Source organism: Bombina bombina, chromosome 2 (assembly GCF_027579735.1).
Source record: "Bombina bombina isolate aBomBom1 chromosome 2, aBomBom1.pri, whole genome shotgun sequence".
Classification (NCBI taxonomy): Eukaryota; Metazoa; Chordata; class Amphibia; order Anura; family Bombinatoridae; genus Bombina; species Bombina bombina.
In genome coordinates this window covers 836768907-836788066 of record NC_069500.1, presented here as the reverse complement: position 1 = coordinate 836788066, position 19160 = coordinate 836768907, and the positions used below count along the sequence as shown (strand labels likewise).

The following is a 19160-nucleotide window of genomic DNA, read 5'->3' as shown; positions in this document are numbered from 1 at the left end:
GGAACTCTTTGACCGCCTCAAGGGAGCTACGGTCTTTACTAAACTTGATTTGAGAGGAGCATACAATCTTGTTAGGATTAAGGAGGGCCACGAATGGAAAACAGCATTTAACACCAGGAGCGGGCATTATGAGTATCTTGTAATGCCCTTTGGCCTATGTAATGCTCCTGCTGTTTTTCAGGAATTTATTAATGATGTCCTACGAGATATGTTGCAACAGTGTGTTGTGGTGTACTTAGACGACATCCTCATACACTCACCCACACTTGAGGCTCATCGTTCTGATGTTACATGGGTTCTTCAGAGACTACGTGAGAACGGCCTGTTTTGTAAACTCGAGAAATGTGTGAGTTCCATCAGACTCAAGTAACCTTCCTAGGTTATGTATCTCCATTGCAGGGTTCTCCATGGATCCTGACAAGTTATCTGCAGTTCTGCAGTGGCCTCGCCCAGTTGGTCTTCGGTCTATTCAACGATTTTTGGGGTTCGCCAATTACTATAGAAAGTTTATTAAAAACTTTTCTTCCTTGGTCAAACCTATCACAGACATGACCCGTAAAGAGAATGATCCACTCCATTGGTCACCTACTGCCATTAAGGCCTTTGATAGTCTTAAGACTGCCTTTGCTGCCACTCCAGTTCTGGCTCATTCTAACCCTGTCCTGCCTTTCGTTCTTGAGGTTGATGCGTCTGAGACTGGAGTAGGTGCCCTCTTGTCTCAACGTCCTACACCTGACGGTTCCTTGCATCCGTGTGGTTTCTTCTCTAAGAAATTGACTCCAGCGGAGTGCAATTATGAAATTGGCGACAGGGAATTACTGGCCATAATTTTGGCACTCAAGGAATGGAGGCATCTTCTCGAGGGTACTAGCGTGCCAGTGCTCATTCTTACTGACCACAAGAATTTAATGTATCTATCTGAAGCAAAACGTTTGTCGCCCCGACAGGCCAGATGGGCGCTATTTTTGTCTCGGTTTAATTATGTGGTCTCCTACCTGCCTGGTAGTAAGAATGTTAGGGCTGATGCCCTCTCTCGACAATTTTCGCCTCTGTCCAAGGAGGAGTCTGTACCTACTCCTGTTATACCTCCTGACCATATTTTGGCTACCATACGTACTAATTTGACTTCTCCCTTGGGGGAGGAGATCCTGGCTGCACAAACCAATGCACCTCCTGAGAAACCTAGTGGTAAGTGTTTTATTCCTGAGAATTTTCGAACTAAACTTTTGCACACTTACCACTATCCTAAAGCCGCAGGTCACCCAGGCAAGAACCAAATGATTTGGTCTGTCACTCGACAATTCTGGTGGCCAGGTCTTTGTTCTGATGTTGCTGGGTATGTTGCCTCCTGCTCGGTTTGTGCACAGAATAAGACTTCTCGACGTCTTCCTGTTTCCAATGGCAATACTGTTATCCTTATGGTGGTTGACCGTTTTTCTAAAATGTCACATTGCATTCCCTTGATGAAGCTGCCTACCACTCAGGAGCTTGCTTCAATTTTTGCCCGGAAGGTGTTCCGTTTACATGGGTTACCCAAGGAGATAGTGTCGGACCGGGGTAGCCAGTTTGTCTCCAGATTTTGGTGTTCCTTTTGTGCTCAAATGGGTATCCAGTTTTCCTTCTTCTCTGCATATCACCCTCAATCCAATGGGCCTGCGGAACAGTCTAATCAAGCTCTGGAACAGTTCCTCCGTTGCTATGTCTCAGATCACCACAATAATTGGTCTGAACTGTTACCTTGGGCAGAGTTTGATCGTAATAGTGCTATTAATGCTTCCTCCAAGTTATCCCCGTTCATGGCGAATTATGGGTTTCAACCATCCTTGTTGCCCGATTCATTCATGTCTCAGGGTATTCCAGCTTTGGAGGAGCATCTCCGGGCAACTCCGTTCCACGTGGGTGCAGATTCAGGATTGCCTTCATCGTTCTATGCAGCGCCAAAAGTTCCAGGCTGATCCCAGGCATCTGCCCGCGCCTTCCTACCAGGTTGGTGAGAGAGTTTGGCTGTCCTCCCGCAACTTGAACCTTTGTGTGCTTCCAATAAATTGGCTCCCCGTTATGTTGGTCCTTTTCGAATACTCCGATGGGTTAATCCTGTGGCCTACGCTCTTGACCTTCCTCCTGCTATGCGCATCTCCAATGTTTTTTATGTCTCCCTCTTGAAACCATTGGTTTGTAATCGGTTTACCACTGTGTTGCCTCGTCCCCGTCATATCTTATAGTTACGAAGGCAAGCAAGTTTGATATTATGTCACTCATGGTGTAATTATGTCATGCACTACGTGAAAACTATAAAATAATGTCATCTGTTGGACATATGCCATTAACACAAATATTTGCCTGTTACTGGTGGTGAGGTAAACATAGACAAATATACTAATGAAGCTAGCTAAGGTTACCTAACAAATGATGAGAAGAGATGGGCTTCCAATTTCTGTTGCATACAATAAGGCGAATAGAAAAATAATGCAGCTCAGATATGCTATACCATATCAATATTATTACATTCTGTTTTCCAGAAAGGGATATCATATTGGATAAGGCTCTATATAAATAGGGAAATCAGGCATGTCCAGTTTTTAGCAAGTGAGATACTGCAGTGTAGGAAATGTGTATTTATGACCAACAGCAAATGGCTAGCTTTATGTCACAGACGTAAGAGGGGAGATGATGTATGTCTTTACAGTGATACATAAATATTAACACTTGTATGAAGAACTAGGTAGTTGAATTAAATCCATAGCATCTCTAGATCATCTAACCTTAGGCTGTCATTAATAGTGATTAAAGTAAATAGCAGTAAGTAATTGCTTCTTAAATTCCCCCAAAAAGAAAAAGCCACTTAATCACACATAATTGGCAAGCAGGTTGGGTACATAAGCATATAACGATAGCAATATAGTAATATAACTGTTAAATGGTTTATAGTAATACATTCATGCCCATCATCCATGACATACTCTAATGCATAGCTAATGAAGTAAATCAATTAGTACTCTCACTCTTGCAATCAAATGGCTATCCTTAATGGGGGCTAAGATAATCAATCTAGGTTAAGAGAAAAGGGTACATGAGTTCACTAGCCCACTCCAATGTGGTTATTCTGAACAGATCTCCGGTGTGGAATATCTATCTGGCAGCCCAGTACCTGGTCGAGTGGGAGCGATTTGAATGGGAACAAGGCAACTTCAGAGGCCAGGTCAGTTGCGTCCAGCTCAAGGCCAGGCAGTTGGGGAGATGGAGGAATGTCACCTGAGTCCCGGCATATTTTCAACATTCCCATATGTATGGGGAAGGAAAGTGGATGCAGAGAAACCAAAAAATCAGCGACGAAATCTTGCAAAGTCTGCGTGGCCCCGTATACATGCAAGATAATATCCATCTTCAGTTTGGCAGGGAATGCAGCTGCAATCCCCATGTGTGCTGGTACTATATTCTCTGGACTCGCTGCAGGGGCCGACTGTTCCCTAGTGGTAAGGCAGCTATGGGTCTCCTCCAAAGCTGAAGGTTTCTCTCCGAGATCTACACCAATCTCATGTGTGACTCTGCCATCCCTGATTTCCAGATCTAACCCAGGAAGTTTGCGGTCTCTCCTGGTAAGTCCAGTATCTGGTAATATGCACTGGAGATAAGACACTCCATCATTCTCCCCTTCTGTGCATATGGGCTCCTGTTGGGGAGATCCCTCAAACGTGCAATTGCCAAATGGGTTAGACGCCATCTGTAGCTTCTCCTCAAATATAGTTTGATAGCCATCAAGCAAGCAACTCAGTTCTTTTAAAATACAGGCAGTATTCTCCATTTTAAGCCTCTATAGTAGACTTTATGTAGGTATATGGGTATTAATCAGTGCCTAGAAGGCGCTGCTCAACAGTGTATTGAGGCCTAAACATCAGAGTAATGCTCTGGGATCTGAGAGTAGGCAGTAATCCTGAAAATATGAGTATCTCTTGAAAGGGAATCCTCCATAGATCAAAATGTTATCAAATTGAAGTTCAGATGGAGTTCTTAAATTGAGATTTTAGTTGGAATTAGTAGGATAACTGGAGCAGCTAAAAATATTGCGTCCAAGCATGGCCGCCGCACGGAAGTCCCCCCCCACAAGATTTAATTGTTAAATTGCGCCCCCTGCTCTCTGCTAATTTTGCTCCACGGTGTGAAGTGTCCCTTTCCAGCGAGCTCCATTACTTTCACTAGGAGACATCTCCCCACTCACAGGGACTGCCCCATTTTTACGATAATTCCTCCAGGGCAGCACATGCAAGGGTTGGCAAGAAAAATCCACAAAAATCTAGTCAAAGGAACGTATAGCCATCTATTAAATACTAATAATGCTGTGTCCTAGTTGGTGTATCTCACATCCACGAGTTATGATCTTTTCGTACTGGAAAAATGACCATGAGATATCCTCACAATTTGCCCTATGACACCATGTAGTAAATCTTAATGTAGTACAACCAACATCATTACAAGACATTGCCTGAATGACAGGTAATCAACCTACTTATTAGTTATTGGCTTAAGTCATTTTATTTATGTAGCACAGCTTTCATGAATGTATTAATACCAGGGGGAACACAAAAACTGGAAATCTATATTTCCGTTTATTTGTTTTTAATTATGTATTTTGTCCATTATTTAACTTAAATTGTACTGTGTATTTCCCTTCTTTTAGCTAATAACGTAACTAAATCCATGGGTAGCACATCATGATATATCAGCCAATCACAAAAGCCATGTGACAGAGGGCTTATTTACTGGTCTTCTATGACATATTTTAGAACAACATTTAGAGATAATCTCTGCTGATTGGCTGTATAACACTATCAAGGTGGCACATCTATTAAAACAAACTATGTAACAATATTGTTTATGTAGTAGCTTATATGTCACCTTAGATACTCCAGCTGTGACTTTATGATGTTAATGTCAATTGTACTGTAATACCTCTATTATCTTGGACACACCAACTATGTTGAAAATAATGTTGATGTTCATTGAATAATTATTTAAAATCAACCCTTTCTTCACAATACAGCAGTCTCACTTTATCCTTTTAGCAGACTCAAGCTTATATATTAAACAGGGTTAGGCTAATAGCCATAATTGTTTTGATAGTTCTGTATGGGCTGAGATATTCAGACATCAAAGTATTTAGTCCTGAGAAATAATGAGATTATGAACATGTTCTCAGTCCATTTTTGAGCAAAGTAACAAAATATATATATTTTTTTTACTGTGAATGAACATGTAGCTTATATATATAACCCTCTCTCTCCAGTGATCAATTAACACACCTAGCTGTGGACACATCTTGTGGAATTCATGGGAATGAGACTATTCTGTTTCTTAGTTCTGATTCGGGTACTGTCCTTAAATATCTGCTGAACCCTGCATTAGAAGGAGCTGGTGGCTCAGGCAATTACAGCATCTTTTTAGAAGAATTACAAACATACCCTGCAGATAGGTTGGTATCATATGTCTTGGATGTGAATGCCATGTTGTACACCACACCATGATGTGTTGTTATTGTGGTATTCAAGGTATAACAGAAATCCTCTCTGTTGTATGCAGGTGTGGCAGGAAGGAAGAGGAGCAGAGCATTCTGGGTATGGTTTTGGATAAAGGATCCGGTTCCCTCCTCCTGGCGTACCCTAGCTGTGTGGTAAAAGTGCCTCTTGCCCGCTGCCAGAGACATGACGGTTGCATCCGGTAAGGTCTGTTTGTGGTGTTGGAGTAATGTGTCACCAATAATGTACAAAACTGGATTTTAAATATATTATGCAATGAGTGTAGCTGTTACTCAAGACTCCATGTATATATATATATATGTAGTTGACAATATATACTGCCATCCTGGTAGGTGCAAATCTGTATTTCAGGCTTCTACTACTTAATTGCTGATCATCCAGTATATAATGCATTTAACCCTCAAAAATATATTCCCACATTCCTGAATTTACAAATGTACCACTTCATATACTGTACCCTGGCTACTTAATTACATTTTTCACCACATGTAACTAGCAAGTAGTATCACCCTTTAGATATATGTTTCCAGACGTTTACAGTATTGTCTACAAACTCCTGGTAAATGACAAATATAAGATATATATATATATATATATATATATATATATATATATATATATATAATAGAGGTAGAGACACGTGCACTCTCACAAACAGAATACACTTGCCAGGGTGCTGAGTAGAATTTCAAATATATGTAGAAGGAAACAGCACTCACTGGGCTTGACTTCAAAAAGTGTTCTTTATTCCTGTCAGGGTGCCAGGAATCAAACTGAGATGAGAAGTGCAAATATAATCACACCTTTATTAATAGCAAAAAATTATAAAATGTCCACAAGTCAAATAACAAGCCAGGAGTCAAAACCAGAGCTGGTAGTCACACGAGCCGAGTCAGGAGCCAAAGCGAATAGTCAGACGAGCCGGAATCAGGAACAAGGAGAACAGCAGAGTCAGGAACAAGCCAGAGATCAGGAACCAGGAAGGACGTCAGGCAGCCAGGTAATACACAGGAACTCTCACAAACAGGTCTCAGACAACGCAAAGACAAAGCATACTGAACAGAGGCCCTTTAAATAATAAATGATGACATCACAATTCTGAGACTGCATCCTGTCTCACATGGATGATGCACAACAGTCTGGCCATAAAAGGAAGTGCAGGAAGTGAGCTGCATCCCCCACAATGCACCAAGTCAGGAAGAGAGGTGAGTAAAATGGCTGCCAGCAGCACATGGCAAACACAACAGGGAAAAACCCTGACAGTACCCTCCCCTCAACGACCCCTCCCCCGCGGGAGGACAAAAGGCTTATTGGGGAAACGGGCATGGAAGGCACGGAGGAGGGCGGGAGCATGAACATCAGAGGAGGGAACCCAAGAACGCTCCTCCGGACCGTAGCCCCTCCAGTGAACCAAATACTGTACACGGCCCCTGGACATACGAGAGTCAATAATGCTGCTGACCTCATACTCCTCATGGTTGTCAGCAAAGATAGGACGGGGACGAGGCAAGACAGTGGTAAACCGATTACAAACCAATGGTTTCAAGAGGGAGACAGGAAAAACATTGGAGATGCGCATAGCAGGAGGAAGGTCAAGAGCGTAGGCCACAGGATTAACCTGTCGGAGTATTCGAAAAGGACCAACATAACGAGGAGCCAATTTATTGGAAGGCACACGAAGGTTCAAGTTGCGGGAGGACAGCCAAACTCTCTCACCAACCTGGTAGGAAGGTGCGGGCAGACGCCTACGATCAGCCTGGAACTTTTGGCGCTGCATAGAACGATGAAGGCAATCCTGAATCTGCACCCACATGGAACGGAGTTGCCGGAGATGCTCCTCCAAAGCTGGAATACCCTGAGACATGAATGAATCGGGCAACAAGGATGGTTGAAACCCATAATTCTCCATGAACAGGGATAACTTGGAGGAAGCATTAATAGCACTATTACCAGCAAACTCTGCCCAAGGTAACAGTTCAGACCAATTATTGTGGTGATCTGAGACATAGCAACAGAGGAACTGTTCCAGAGCTTGATTAGACCGTTCCGCAGCCCCATTGGATTGAGTGTGATATGCTGAGGAGAAGGAAAGCTGGATCCCCATTTGAGAACAAAAGGAACGCCAAAATCTGGAGAAAAACTGGCTACCCCGGTCCGACACTATCTCCTTGGGTAACCCATGTAAACGGAAGACCTCCCGGGCAAAAATTGAAGCAAGCTCCTGAGTGGTAGGCAGCTTCATCAAGGGAATGCAATGTGACATTTTAGAAAAACGGTCAACCACCATAAGGATAACAATATTGCCATTGGAAACAGGGAGCTCGACAATGAAGTCCATGGAAAGATGTGTCCAAGGACGCTCACCATTAGCAATAGGTTGAAGAAGACCCACAGGAAGACGTCGAGGAGTCTTATTCTGTGCACAAACTGAGCAGGAGGCAACATACGCAGCAACATCAGAACGAAGACCTGGCCACCAGAATTGTCGAGTGACAGACTAAATCATTTGGTTCTTGCCTGGGTGACCTGCGGCTTTAGGATAGTGGTAAGTGTGCAAAAGTTTAGTTCGAAGATTCTCAGGAACAAAACACTTACCACTAGGTTTCTCAGGCGGTGCATTGGTTTGTGCAGCCAGGATCTCCTCCCCCAAGGGAGAAGTCAAATTAGTACGTATGGTAGCCAAAATATGGTCAGGAGGTATAACAGGAGTAGGTACAGACTCCTCTTTGGACAGAGGCGAAAATTGTTGAGAGAGGGCAGGCATCAGCCCTAACATTCTTACTACCAGGCAGGTAGGAGACCACATAATTAAATTGAGACAAAAATAGCGCCCATCTGGCCTGTCGGGGCAACAAACATTTTGCTTCAGTAGATAAGTTAAATTCTTGTGGTCAGTAAGAATGAGCACTGGCACGCTAGTACCCTCGAGAAGATGCCTCCATTCCTTGAGTGCCAAAATTATGGCCAGTAATTCCGTCACCAATTTCATAATTGCACTCCGCTGGAGACAATTTCTTAGAGAAGAAACCACATGGATGCAAGGAACCGTCAAGCGTAGGACGTTGAGACAAGAGGGCACCTACTCCAGTCTCAGGCGCATCGACCTCAAGAACGAAAGGCAAGACAGGGTTAGGATGAGCCAGAACTGGAGCGGCAGCAAAGGCAGTCTTAAGACTATCAAAGGCCTCAATGGCAGTAGGTGACCAATGGAGTGGATCATTCTCTTTACGGGTCATGTCTGTGATAGGTTTGACCAAGGAAGAAAAGTTTTTAATAAACTTTCTATAGTAATTGGCGAACCCCAGAAAACGTTGAATAGACCGAAGACCAACTGGGCAAGGCCACTGCAGAACTGCAGATAACTTGTCAGGATCCATGGAGAACCCTGCAACGGAGATAACATAACCTAGGAAAGTTACTTGAGTCTGATGGAACTCACATTTCTCAAGTTTACAAAACAGGCCATTCTCACGTAGTCTCTGAAGAACCCGTGTAACATCAGAACGATGAGCCTCAAGTGTGGGTGAGTGTATGAGGATGTTGTCTAAGTACACCACAACACACTGTTGCAACATATCTCGTAGGACATTATTAATAAATTCCTTTAAAACAGCAGGAGCATTACATAGGCCAAAGGGCATTACAAGATACTCATAATGCCCGCTCTGGTAAATCTCTGGCAGCAACTTCGTCTTTAATCGCATCAGAGAGCCCATGAAAGAAGGCGGCAACAAGGGCTTCATTGTTCCAACCTACCTCTGCGGCAATCGTACGGAACTCAATAGCATACTGAGCAACAGATCTTGTACCTTGCTGAATGGACATGAGTCGTTTAGCAGCAGAGGAGGAGCGAGCCGAAACATCAAATACCCTTCGAAAGGAGGCCACAAATTCAGGGTAATTTGAAATCACAGGTTTATTAGTCTCCCACAAGGGATTAGCCCAGGCAAGAGCTGTGTCAGAGAGTAACGAGATGAGAAATCCCACCTTAGCTCTGTCAGAGGGAAACGCCTGAGGTAACATCTCAAAGTAAATACCCACCTGGTTCAAAAACCCTCTGCACTGAATAGGATCGCCTCCATATCCCTGAGGTAGAGGTGCAGAACCGGACATGCTCCTGGTAGGCAAAGGTGCAGCAGCGGAAACAGGAGCAGCCATAACATGCGGGACACTTTGGTCCAAATGTGCAGTGCGAGTCAGCAGGGTTTGCAGGGCTAGTGCAAATTGATCCAAGCGGTGATCCTGTAAATCCATCCTGGAAATGATGGCAGGTAAAGGTGGATAATTAGCAGCATCAGGATTCATGGCCTTTGCGTAATGTCAGGGTGCCAGGAATCAAACTGAGACGAGAAGTGCAAATATAATCACACCTTTATTAATAGCAAAAAATTATAAACTGTCCACAAGTCAAATAACAAGCCAGGAGTCAAAACCAGAGCTGGTAGTCGGACGAGCCGAGTCAGGAGCCAAAGCGAATAGTCAGACAAGCCGGAATCAAGAACAAGGAGAACAGCAGAGTCAGGAACAAGCCAGAGATCAGGAACCAGGAAGGACGTCAGGCAGCCAGGTAATACACAGGAACTCTCACAAACAGGTCTCAGACAACGCAAAGGCAAAGCATACTGAACAGAGGCCCTTTAAATAATAAATGATGACATCACAATTCTGAGACTGCATCCTGTCTCACATGGATGATGCACAACAATCTGGCCATAAAAGGAAGTGCAGGAAGTGAGCAGCATCCCCCACAATGCACCAAGTCAGGAAGAGAGGTGAGTAAAATGGCTGCCAGCAGCACATGGCAAACACAACAGGGAAAAACCCTGACAATTCCAGTGACGTTTCGGGGCTTGCACCCCTTCATCAGACCAACAAATACAATTGAAAATCCAACTTAAATACCATATAGGGCGCTTTCCCTAGAAAAAAAAAACGCCAAAGCAGTTGTCATACCCTAAGGTTTACACATACTTACAAAACTAGTGAAAAAGCCCCAATAGAAACAGCAGGCACTATCTATTGCAGATAATGTTAGGGAGAAGGTGTGTCCCATTCAGCCTATAGGGATGCGCAGATAGAAAACATACAGTCACAATATACCACACCAGTAACAGCAGACTGACACACGCTTCTTTTCTAGACATAACATGTAGATATGACATTGGTGGTAATTTTTTTGTTTATCTTATTTTCTGCTAGCTATGGGCATTCTGCTAATAGATACTAGGTTGTGATAACTACATATAGGATGAAGTTTTATTATCTATTATTCACAACTGGATCCGTTGTTTTAATTATTTTTTGCATTATTATGGGCTGTATTGGATTACTATGGGATGTACAGCACTGACACAGTTTACACTGCTTGTATCTGGGTCACACACCTTCTTTTATTAGGCATTAATTAGACTACAGTTCTACTCACACATATGGATACATAGGGGCCGATTTATCAATGTCTGTCCGACATGATACACTGTAGTGTAGTATCATGTCCGACAGACATCACTGAATGCCGACAGCATACGCTGTCAGCATTTAACATTGCACAAAGCAGTTCACCACAACTGCTTGTGCAATGCCGCCCCTGCAGATACGCGGCCAATCGGACGCTAGCAGGGGGTGTCAGTCAGCCCGATCGTATAGGATCGGGTGGATTGCCGACCGCAGTCTCAGAGGCAGCGGATCAGTTATGGAGCAGCAGTCTTTAGAAGGCTCGCCTGGATACAGGGGCATCAAGCTTGATAATTCAGCCCCTTAGTATTTAACATTGCATCAATGTTATTTTAGAATATTTTTTTAGATGTATATGTATATTTTTTCACTTGTTTTGTAAGTATGTGTAAACCTTAGGGTTGCTATGACAACCGCTTTGGCATTTTTTTTCACTAGGGGGAGTGGCCTATATGGTATTTAATTTGGATTTTCACTTGTATTTGTTGGTCAGAGGAAGGGGTGCAAGCCCTAAACATCACTGGAATAAAGAACACTTTTTGAAGTCAAGCCCAGTGAGTGCTGTTTCCCTCTACACACACATATATATATATATATATATATATATATATATATATATATACTGTGTATGTATATACATAATCATATATATGTACTGTATATATATATAAAAAATATAAGTGCTACAGTTTAGAAATCATCCCAACCATCCAAAATATATCATTGCAAGTACTGCCAAATACACACCCATATTTTATGTACGTACGCACAGCAGTGCACCCTTAGTTTCAGTTCAAACAAGCATTGCATATCAAATTAAGTTGTTCAAAACAAACATTATAACTTTGCAGTCACAATAAACCCAGTCATTTTGATCATATGACGATTTTTGCTGAAAAACGGAGCAGTAGAGATGTAAAATCTCTATAGGGCTATTAATTGAATGTTGTTTTGTCATGCACAGAAAAAATACAAAACAAAATAAATTTTGTCTACAACATAAAAACATAAAGTGCACCTCTGATTCAAAGCTAAACTTTTTTTTTATCAATCAATTATGCGTAATTGATTAAAACATTTTGCTTTGAATTGAAGGTACCCTTGTTTTTTATGTTGTAGATCTTCTGTGGAGTATCAAAATGAGGAAATGCCAGTGAATGAACTTATAGTAGCACCTCTGTTCATTTGGTATATATATATATATATATATATATATATATAAAACCTCACCAAGTTTTTACTGGAGCTATCTTACTGTCATACACTCATCTTTTTGAACTAAAACAGTAGATATACTTATTGGATGTAGCTTGTTCAGTAATTGCATCAGAGCATAGCTGCATAGACTGGAATTTGTTGTATAAACAACTCTTGAACACGTACGCCTAGATTACGAGTCTTGCGTTAGCCTTAAAAAGCAGCGTTGAGGGGTCCCAACGCTGCTTTTTAACGCCCGCTGGTATTACGAGTCAGGCAGGTGCAGGTGTACCACTCACTTTTTTCCGCGATTTTAGCATACCGCAAATCCCCTTACGTCAATTGCGTATTCTATCTTTAATGGGATTTTCCTAACGCCGGTATTACGATCGCTGGAAAAAGTGAGCGGTAGACCCTCTCCTGTCCAGACTCCTACCACATTTAAAAGTCAGTAGTTAAGAGTTGTATGGGCTAATGCCGGAACATAAAGCTCTTAACTAAAGTGCTAAAAAGTACACTAACACCAATAAACTACCTATTAACCCCTAAACCGAGGCCCCCCCCCCACATCGGAAACACTTAACTAAAATGTTTAACCCCTAATCTGCCGACCGGACATCGCCGCCACTTTAATAAGTTTATTAACCCCTAAACCGCCACACTCCCGCCTCGCAAACACTAGTTCTAGTTACATTTTATTAACCCCTAATCTGCCGTCCCTAACATCGCTGACACCTACCTACATTTATTAACCCCTAATCTGCCGACCTAAACATCGCTGCTACTATATTAAATTTATTAACCCCTAAACATAAGTCTAACCCTAAGTCTAACCCCCCTAACTTAAATATAATTTAAATAGCACGAAATAAAATTACTACTATTAAATAAATTAATCCTATTTAAAACGAAATACTTACCGATAAAATAAACCCTAAGCTAGCTACAATATAACAATAATAATTACATTGTAGCTAGATTAGGATTTATATTTATTTTACAGGCAACTTTGTATTTATTTTAACTAGGTAGAATAGTTATTAAATAGTTATTAACTATTTAATAACTTCCTAGTTAAAATAAGTACAAATTTACCTGTAAAATAAATCCTAACCTAAATTACAATTACACCTAACACTACACTATAATTAAAATAATTAAATAAATTACATACAATTAACTACAATTAAATTAAATAAATTAAAGTACAAAAAAAACACAAAATTACAGAAAATAAAAAAGAATTACAATTTTCTCTTGTTAAGTGTATTCAGTCCACGGTCATCCATTACTTATGGGATATATTCCCTTCCCAACAGGAAGTTGCAAGAGGATCACCCAAGCAGAGCTGCTATATAGCTCCTCCCCTCACATGTCATACCCAGTCATTCTCTTGCAACTCAACTAGATAGGACGTTGTGAGAGGTCTGTGGTGTTTTTTATACTTAGTTTATTTCTTCAATCAAAAGTTTGTTATTTTAAATGGCACCGGAGTGTGCTGTTTGTTCTCAGGCAGTATTTGGAAGAAGAATCTGCCTGCGTTTTCTATGATCTTAGCAGAAGTAACTAAGATCCACTGGCTGTTCTCGCACATTCTGAGGAGTGGGGTAACTTTCAGAAAGGGAATAGCGTGCCGGGTACCCTGCAAACAAGGTATGTGCAGTAAATTATTTTTCTAAGGAATGGAATTGACTAAGAAAATACTGCTGATACCGATGTAATGTAAGTAAAGCCTTTAATACAGTGAGAGTGACTGTTAGCAGGCTGATTATTTATATACAGTAAAAGTAATTTTCTAAGGAATGGAATTTGACTGAGAAAATGCTATTAATACTGATGTGATGTTATAAGCCTTAAATGCAGTAGGAAGTCTGGTATCAGGCTTATCAATAAAGATACATATTCCTTAAAAAAAGGATGTTTAAAACGATTTTGCTGGCATGTTTAATCGTTTTGTGAGGTACATTGGTGATAAAACTTATTGGGGCATACATTTTTTCCACATGGCTGACCGGTATTTCTGCATAGAAACAGTTAACTGAAACTCCCAATGTTGTAATTTTTGAGTAGGAGGGGCCTATTTTAGCGCTTTTTTGACGCAGTAAAAATTCAGGCTCAGTCTTCCTGCTTCTTCCTGCATGACCCAGGTCGTCTCCAGAGAGCTTAAGGGACTTCAAAAGTCATTTTGAGGGAGGTAATCAGTCACAGCAGACCTGTGACAGTAGTTTTGACTGTATTAAAAAACGTTTTTTTCTTTACTAATTATAAAGAACCGTTTTGGGTATTAAGGGGTTAATCATCCATTTGCTAGTAGGTGCAATGCTCTGCTAACTTAATACATTTACTGTGAAAATTTCATTGCTATAACTGATTTGGTTCATGTTATTTCAACTGTGACAGTTTTTTTGTGCTTCTTAAAGGCACAGTAGCGTTTTTCTTTATTGCTTGTAAAATTATTTACAGTGTTTTCCAAGTCTGCTAGTTTGATTGCTAGTCTGTTTAAACATGTCTGACACAGATGAATCTGTTTGTTCACTATGTTTAAAGGCCAGTGTGGAGCCCCATAGAAATATGTGTACTAAATGTATTGATTTCACTTTAAATAATAAAGGTCAGTCTTTATCTATAAAGGAATTATCACCAGACAACGAGGGGGAAGTTATGCCGACTAACTCTCCTCACGTGTCAGTACCTTCGCCTCCCGCTCAGGAGGCGCGTGATATTGTGGCGCCAAGTGCATCAGGGACGTCCATACAAATCACTTTACAAGACATGGCTACTATTATGAATAATACCCTGACAGAAGTATTATCTAAATTGCCAGATTTAAGAGGCAAGCGCGATTGCTCTGGGGGAAGAATAGAGCGCGCTGGTGCTACAAGAGCCATGTCAGATACTGCGTCACAGTTTGCAGAACATGAGGACGGAGAGCTTCATTCTGTAGGTGACGGATCTGATCCAGGGAAACCGGATTCAGAGATCTCTAATTTTAAATTTAAGCTTGAGAACCTCCGTGTATTGCTAGGGGAGGTTTTAGCGGCTCTGAATGACTGTAACACAGTTGCAATTCCAGAGAAATTATGTAAGATGGATAGATACTATGCAGTACCGGTGTGTACTGATGTTTTTCCTATACCTAAAAGGCTTACAGAAATTATTAGCAAGGAGTGGGATAGACCTGGTGTGCCCTTTTCCCCACCTCCTATATTTAGAAAAATGTTTCCAATAGACGCCACTACACGGGACTTATGGCAGACGGTCCCTAAGGTGGAGGGAGCAGTTTCTACTTTAGCTAAGCGTACCACTATCCTGGTGGAGGATAGTTGTGCTTTTTCGGATCCAATGGATAAAAAATTGGAAGGTTACCTTAAGAAAATGTTTGTTCAACAAGGTTTTATCTTACAGCCCCTTGCATGCATTGCGCCTGTCACTGCTGTGGCGGCATTCTGGTTTGAGTCTCTGGAAGAGGCCATTCACTCAGCTCCATTGGATGACATTATGGACAAGCTTAAAGCACTTAAGCTAGCTAATGCATTTGTTTCTGATGCCATTGTACATTTAACTAAGCTAACGGCTAAGAACTCCGGATTTGCTATCCAGGCGCGCAGAGCGTTATGGCTTAAATCCTGGTCAGCTGATGTGACTTCTAAATCTAAATTGCTTAATATTCCTTTCAAGGGGCAAACCTTATTCGGGCCCGGCTTGAAAGAAATTATCGCTGACATTACTGGAGGTAAGGGTCATACTCTTCCTCAGGACAAGGCCAAATCAAAGGCCAAACAGTCTAATTTTCGTGCCTTTCGAAACTTCAAGGCAGGAGCAACGTCAACTTCCTCCGCCCCAAAACAGGAAGGAACCGTTGCTTGTTACAGACAGGCCTGGAAAACTAACCAGTCCTGGTACAAGGGCAAGCAGGCCAGAAAACCTGCTACTGCCCCTAAGACAGCATGAAGGGATGGCCCCCTATCCGGAAACGGATCTAGTGGGGGGCAGACTCTCTCTCTTCGCCCAGGCGTGGGCAAGAGATGTCCAGGATCCCTGGGCGTTGGAGATCATATCTCAGGGATATCTTCTGGACTTCAAGGCTTCTCCTCCTCAAGGGAGATTTCATCTTTCAAGGTTATCAGAAAACCAGATAAAGAAAGAGGCATTCCTACGTTGCGTACAAGACCTCCTAGTAATGGGGGTGATCCACCCAGTTCCGCGGACTGAACAAGGACAGGGGTTTTATTCAAATCTGTTCGTGGTTCCCAAGAAAGAGGGTACCTTCAGACCAATTTTGGACCTAAAGGTCTTAAACAAATTCCTAAGAGTTCCATCATTCAAGATGGAAACTATTCGAACCATCCTACCCATGATCCAAGAGGGTCAGTACATGACCACAGTGGATTTAAAGGATGCCTACCTTCACATACCGATTCACAAAGATCATCATCGGTTCCTAAGATTTGCCTTTCTAGACAGGCATTACCAGTTTGTAGTTCTCCCCTTCGGATTGGCTACGGCCCCGAGAATCTTTACAAAGGTGCTGGGCTCTCTTCTGGCGGTTCTAAGACCGTGAGGCATAGCGGTGGCTCCGTATCTAGACGACATCCTGATACAGGCGTCAAGCTTGCAAATTGCCAAGTCTCATACAGAGATAGTTCTGGCATTTCTAAGGTCGCATGGGTGGAAGGTGAACGTGGAAAAGAGTTCTCTATCACCACTCACAAGAGTCTCCTTCCTAGGGACTCTGATAGATTCTGTAGAAATGAAAATCTACCTGACGGAGGCCAGGTTGTCAAAACTCTTAAATGCTTGCCGGGTCCTTCATTCCATTCCACGTCCGTCAGTGGCTCAGTGCATGGAAGTAATCGGCTTAATGGTAGCGGCAATGGACATAGTGCCATTTGCGCGCCTTCATCTCAGACCCCTGCAATTGTGCATGCTAGGTCAGTGGAATGGGGATTACTCAGATTTGTCCCCTCTACTAAATCTGGATCAAGAGATCAGAGATTCTCTTCTCTGGTGGCTATCTCGGGTCCATCTGTCCAAGGGTATGACCTTTCGCAGGCCAGACTGGACGATTGTAACAACAGATGCCAGCCTTCTAGGCTGGGGCGCAGTCTGGAACTCCCTGAAGGCTCAGGGATCGTGGACTCAGGAGGAGAAACTCCTCCCAATAAATATTCTGGAGTTAAGAGCAATATTCAATGCTCTTCTAGCTTGGCCTCAGTTAGCAACACTGAGGTTCATCAGATTTCAGTCGGACAACATCACGACTGTGGCTTACATCAACCATCAAGGGGGAACCAGGAGTTCCCTAGCGATGTTAGAAGTCTCAAAGATAATTCGCTGGGCAGAGTCTCACTCTTGCCACTTGTCAGCGATCCACATCCCAGGCGTGGAGAACTGGGAGGCGGACTTTCTAAGTCGTCAGACTTTTCATCCGGGGGAGTGGGAACTCCATCCGGAGGTATTTGCTCAACTGGTCCATCGTTGGGGCAAACCAGAACTGGATCTCATGGCGTCTCGCCAGAACGCCAAACTTCCTTGTTACGGATCCAGGTCCAGGGACCCGGGAGCGACGCTGATAGATGCTCTAGCAGCTCCTTGGTTCTTCAACATGGCTTATGTGTTTCCACCGTTTCCTCTGCTCCCTCGACTGATTGCCAAGATCAAACAGGAGAGAGCATCGGTGATTCTGATAGCGCCTGCGTGGCCACGCAGGACCTGGTATGCAGACCTAGTGGACATGTCGTCCTGTCCACCATGGACTCTACCTTTGAGGCAAGACCTTCTAATACAAGGTCCTTTCAATCATCCAAATCTAATTTCTCTGAGACTGACTGCGTGGAGATTGAACGCTTGATCCTATCAAAGCGTGGTTTCTCCGAGTCAGTTATTGATACCTTGATACAGGCACGAAAGCCTGTTACCAGGAAAATCTACCATAAGATATGGCGTAAATACCTATATTGGTGCGAATCCAAGAGTTACTCATGGAGTAAGGTTAGGATTCCAAGGATATTGTCCTTTCTCCAAGAGGGTTTGGAAAAAGGCTTATCAGCTAGTTCTTTAAAGGGACAGATTTCTGCTCTGTCTATTCTTTTGCACAAGCGTCTGGCAGAAGTTCCAGACGTCCAGGCCTTTTGTCAAGCCTTAACTAGGATTAAGCCTGTGTTTAGAACTGTTGCTCCTCCGTGGAGCTTAAACTTGGTTCTTAAAGTTCTTCAAGGAGTTCCGTTTGAACCCCTTCATTCCGTTGATATTAAACTTTTATCTTGGAAAGTTCTGTTTTTGATGGCTATTTCCTCGGCTCGAAGAGTTTCGGAGTTATCCGCCTTACATTGTGATTCTCCTTATCTAATTTTCCATTCAGACAAGGTAGTTCTGCGTACTAAACCTGGGTTTTTACCTAAGGTAGTCTCTGACAGGAATATCAATCAGGAGATTGTTGTTCCGTCATTATGTCCTAATCCTTCTTCAAAGAAGGAACGACTTTTGCATAATCTGGACGTAGTCCGTGCCCTGAAATTCTATTTACAGGCAACTAAAGATTTTCGTCAAACTTCTTCACTGTTTGTCGTTTACTCTGGGCAGAGGAGAGGTCAAAAAGCTTCGGCAACCTCTCTCTCTTTTTGGCTTCGTAGCATAATACGCTTAGCCTATGAGACTGCTGGACAGCAGCCCCCTGAAAGAATTACAGCTCATTCCACTAGAGCTGTGGCTTCCACCTGGGCCTTTAAGAATGAGGCCTCTGTTGAACAGATTTGCAAGGCTGCGACTTGGTCTTCGCTTCACACTTTTTCAAAATTTTACAAATTTGACACTTTTGCTTCTTCGGAGGCTGTTTTTGGGAGAAAGGTTCTACAGGCAGTGGTTCCTTCCGTTTAAGTTCCTGCCTTGTCCCTCCCATCATCCGTGTACTTAGCTTTGGTATTGGTATCCCATAAGTAATGGATGACCCGTGGACTGAATACACTTAACAAGAGAAAA

General features: G+C 42.6%; 1 protein-coding gene across 1 annotated transcript in view; it reads left to right on the top strand.

Annotated features, from left to right (window-relative positions):
- The window catches only part of SEMA6B (semaphorin 6B), a 196617-nt gene that overhangs the window by 142978 nt on the left and 34479 nt on the right, over positions 1-19160 (top strand). The window contains exons 13-14 of the mRNA XM_053703159.1: positions 5282-5467; positions 5575-5712. Of these exons, the coding sequence (XP_053559134.1) occupies positions 5282-5467; positions 5575-5712 (324 nt within the window). The remainder of the gene's footprint in view (positions 1-5281; positions 5468-5574; positions 5713-19160) is intronic.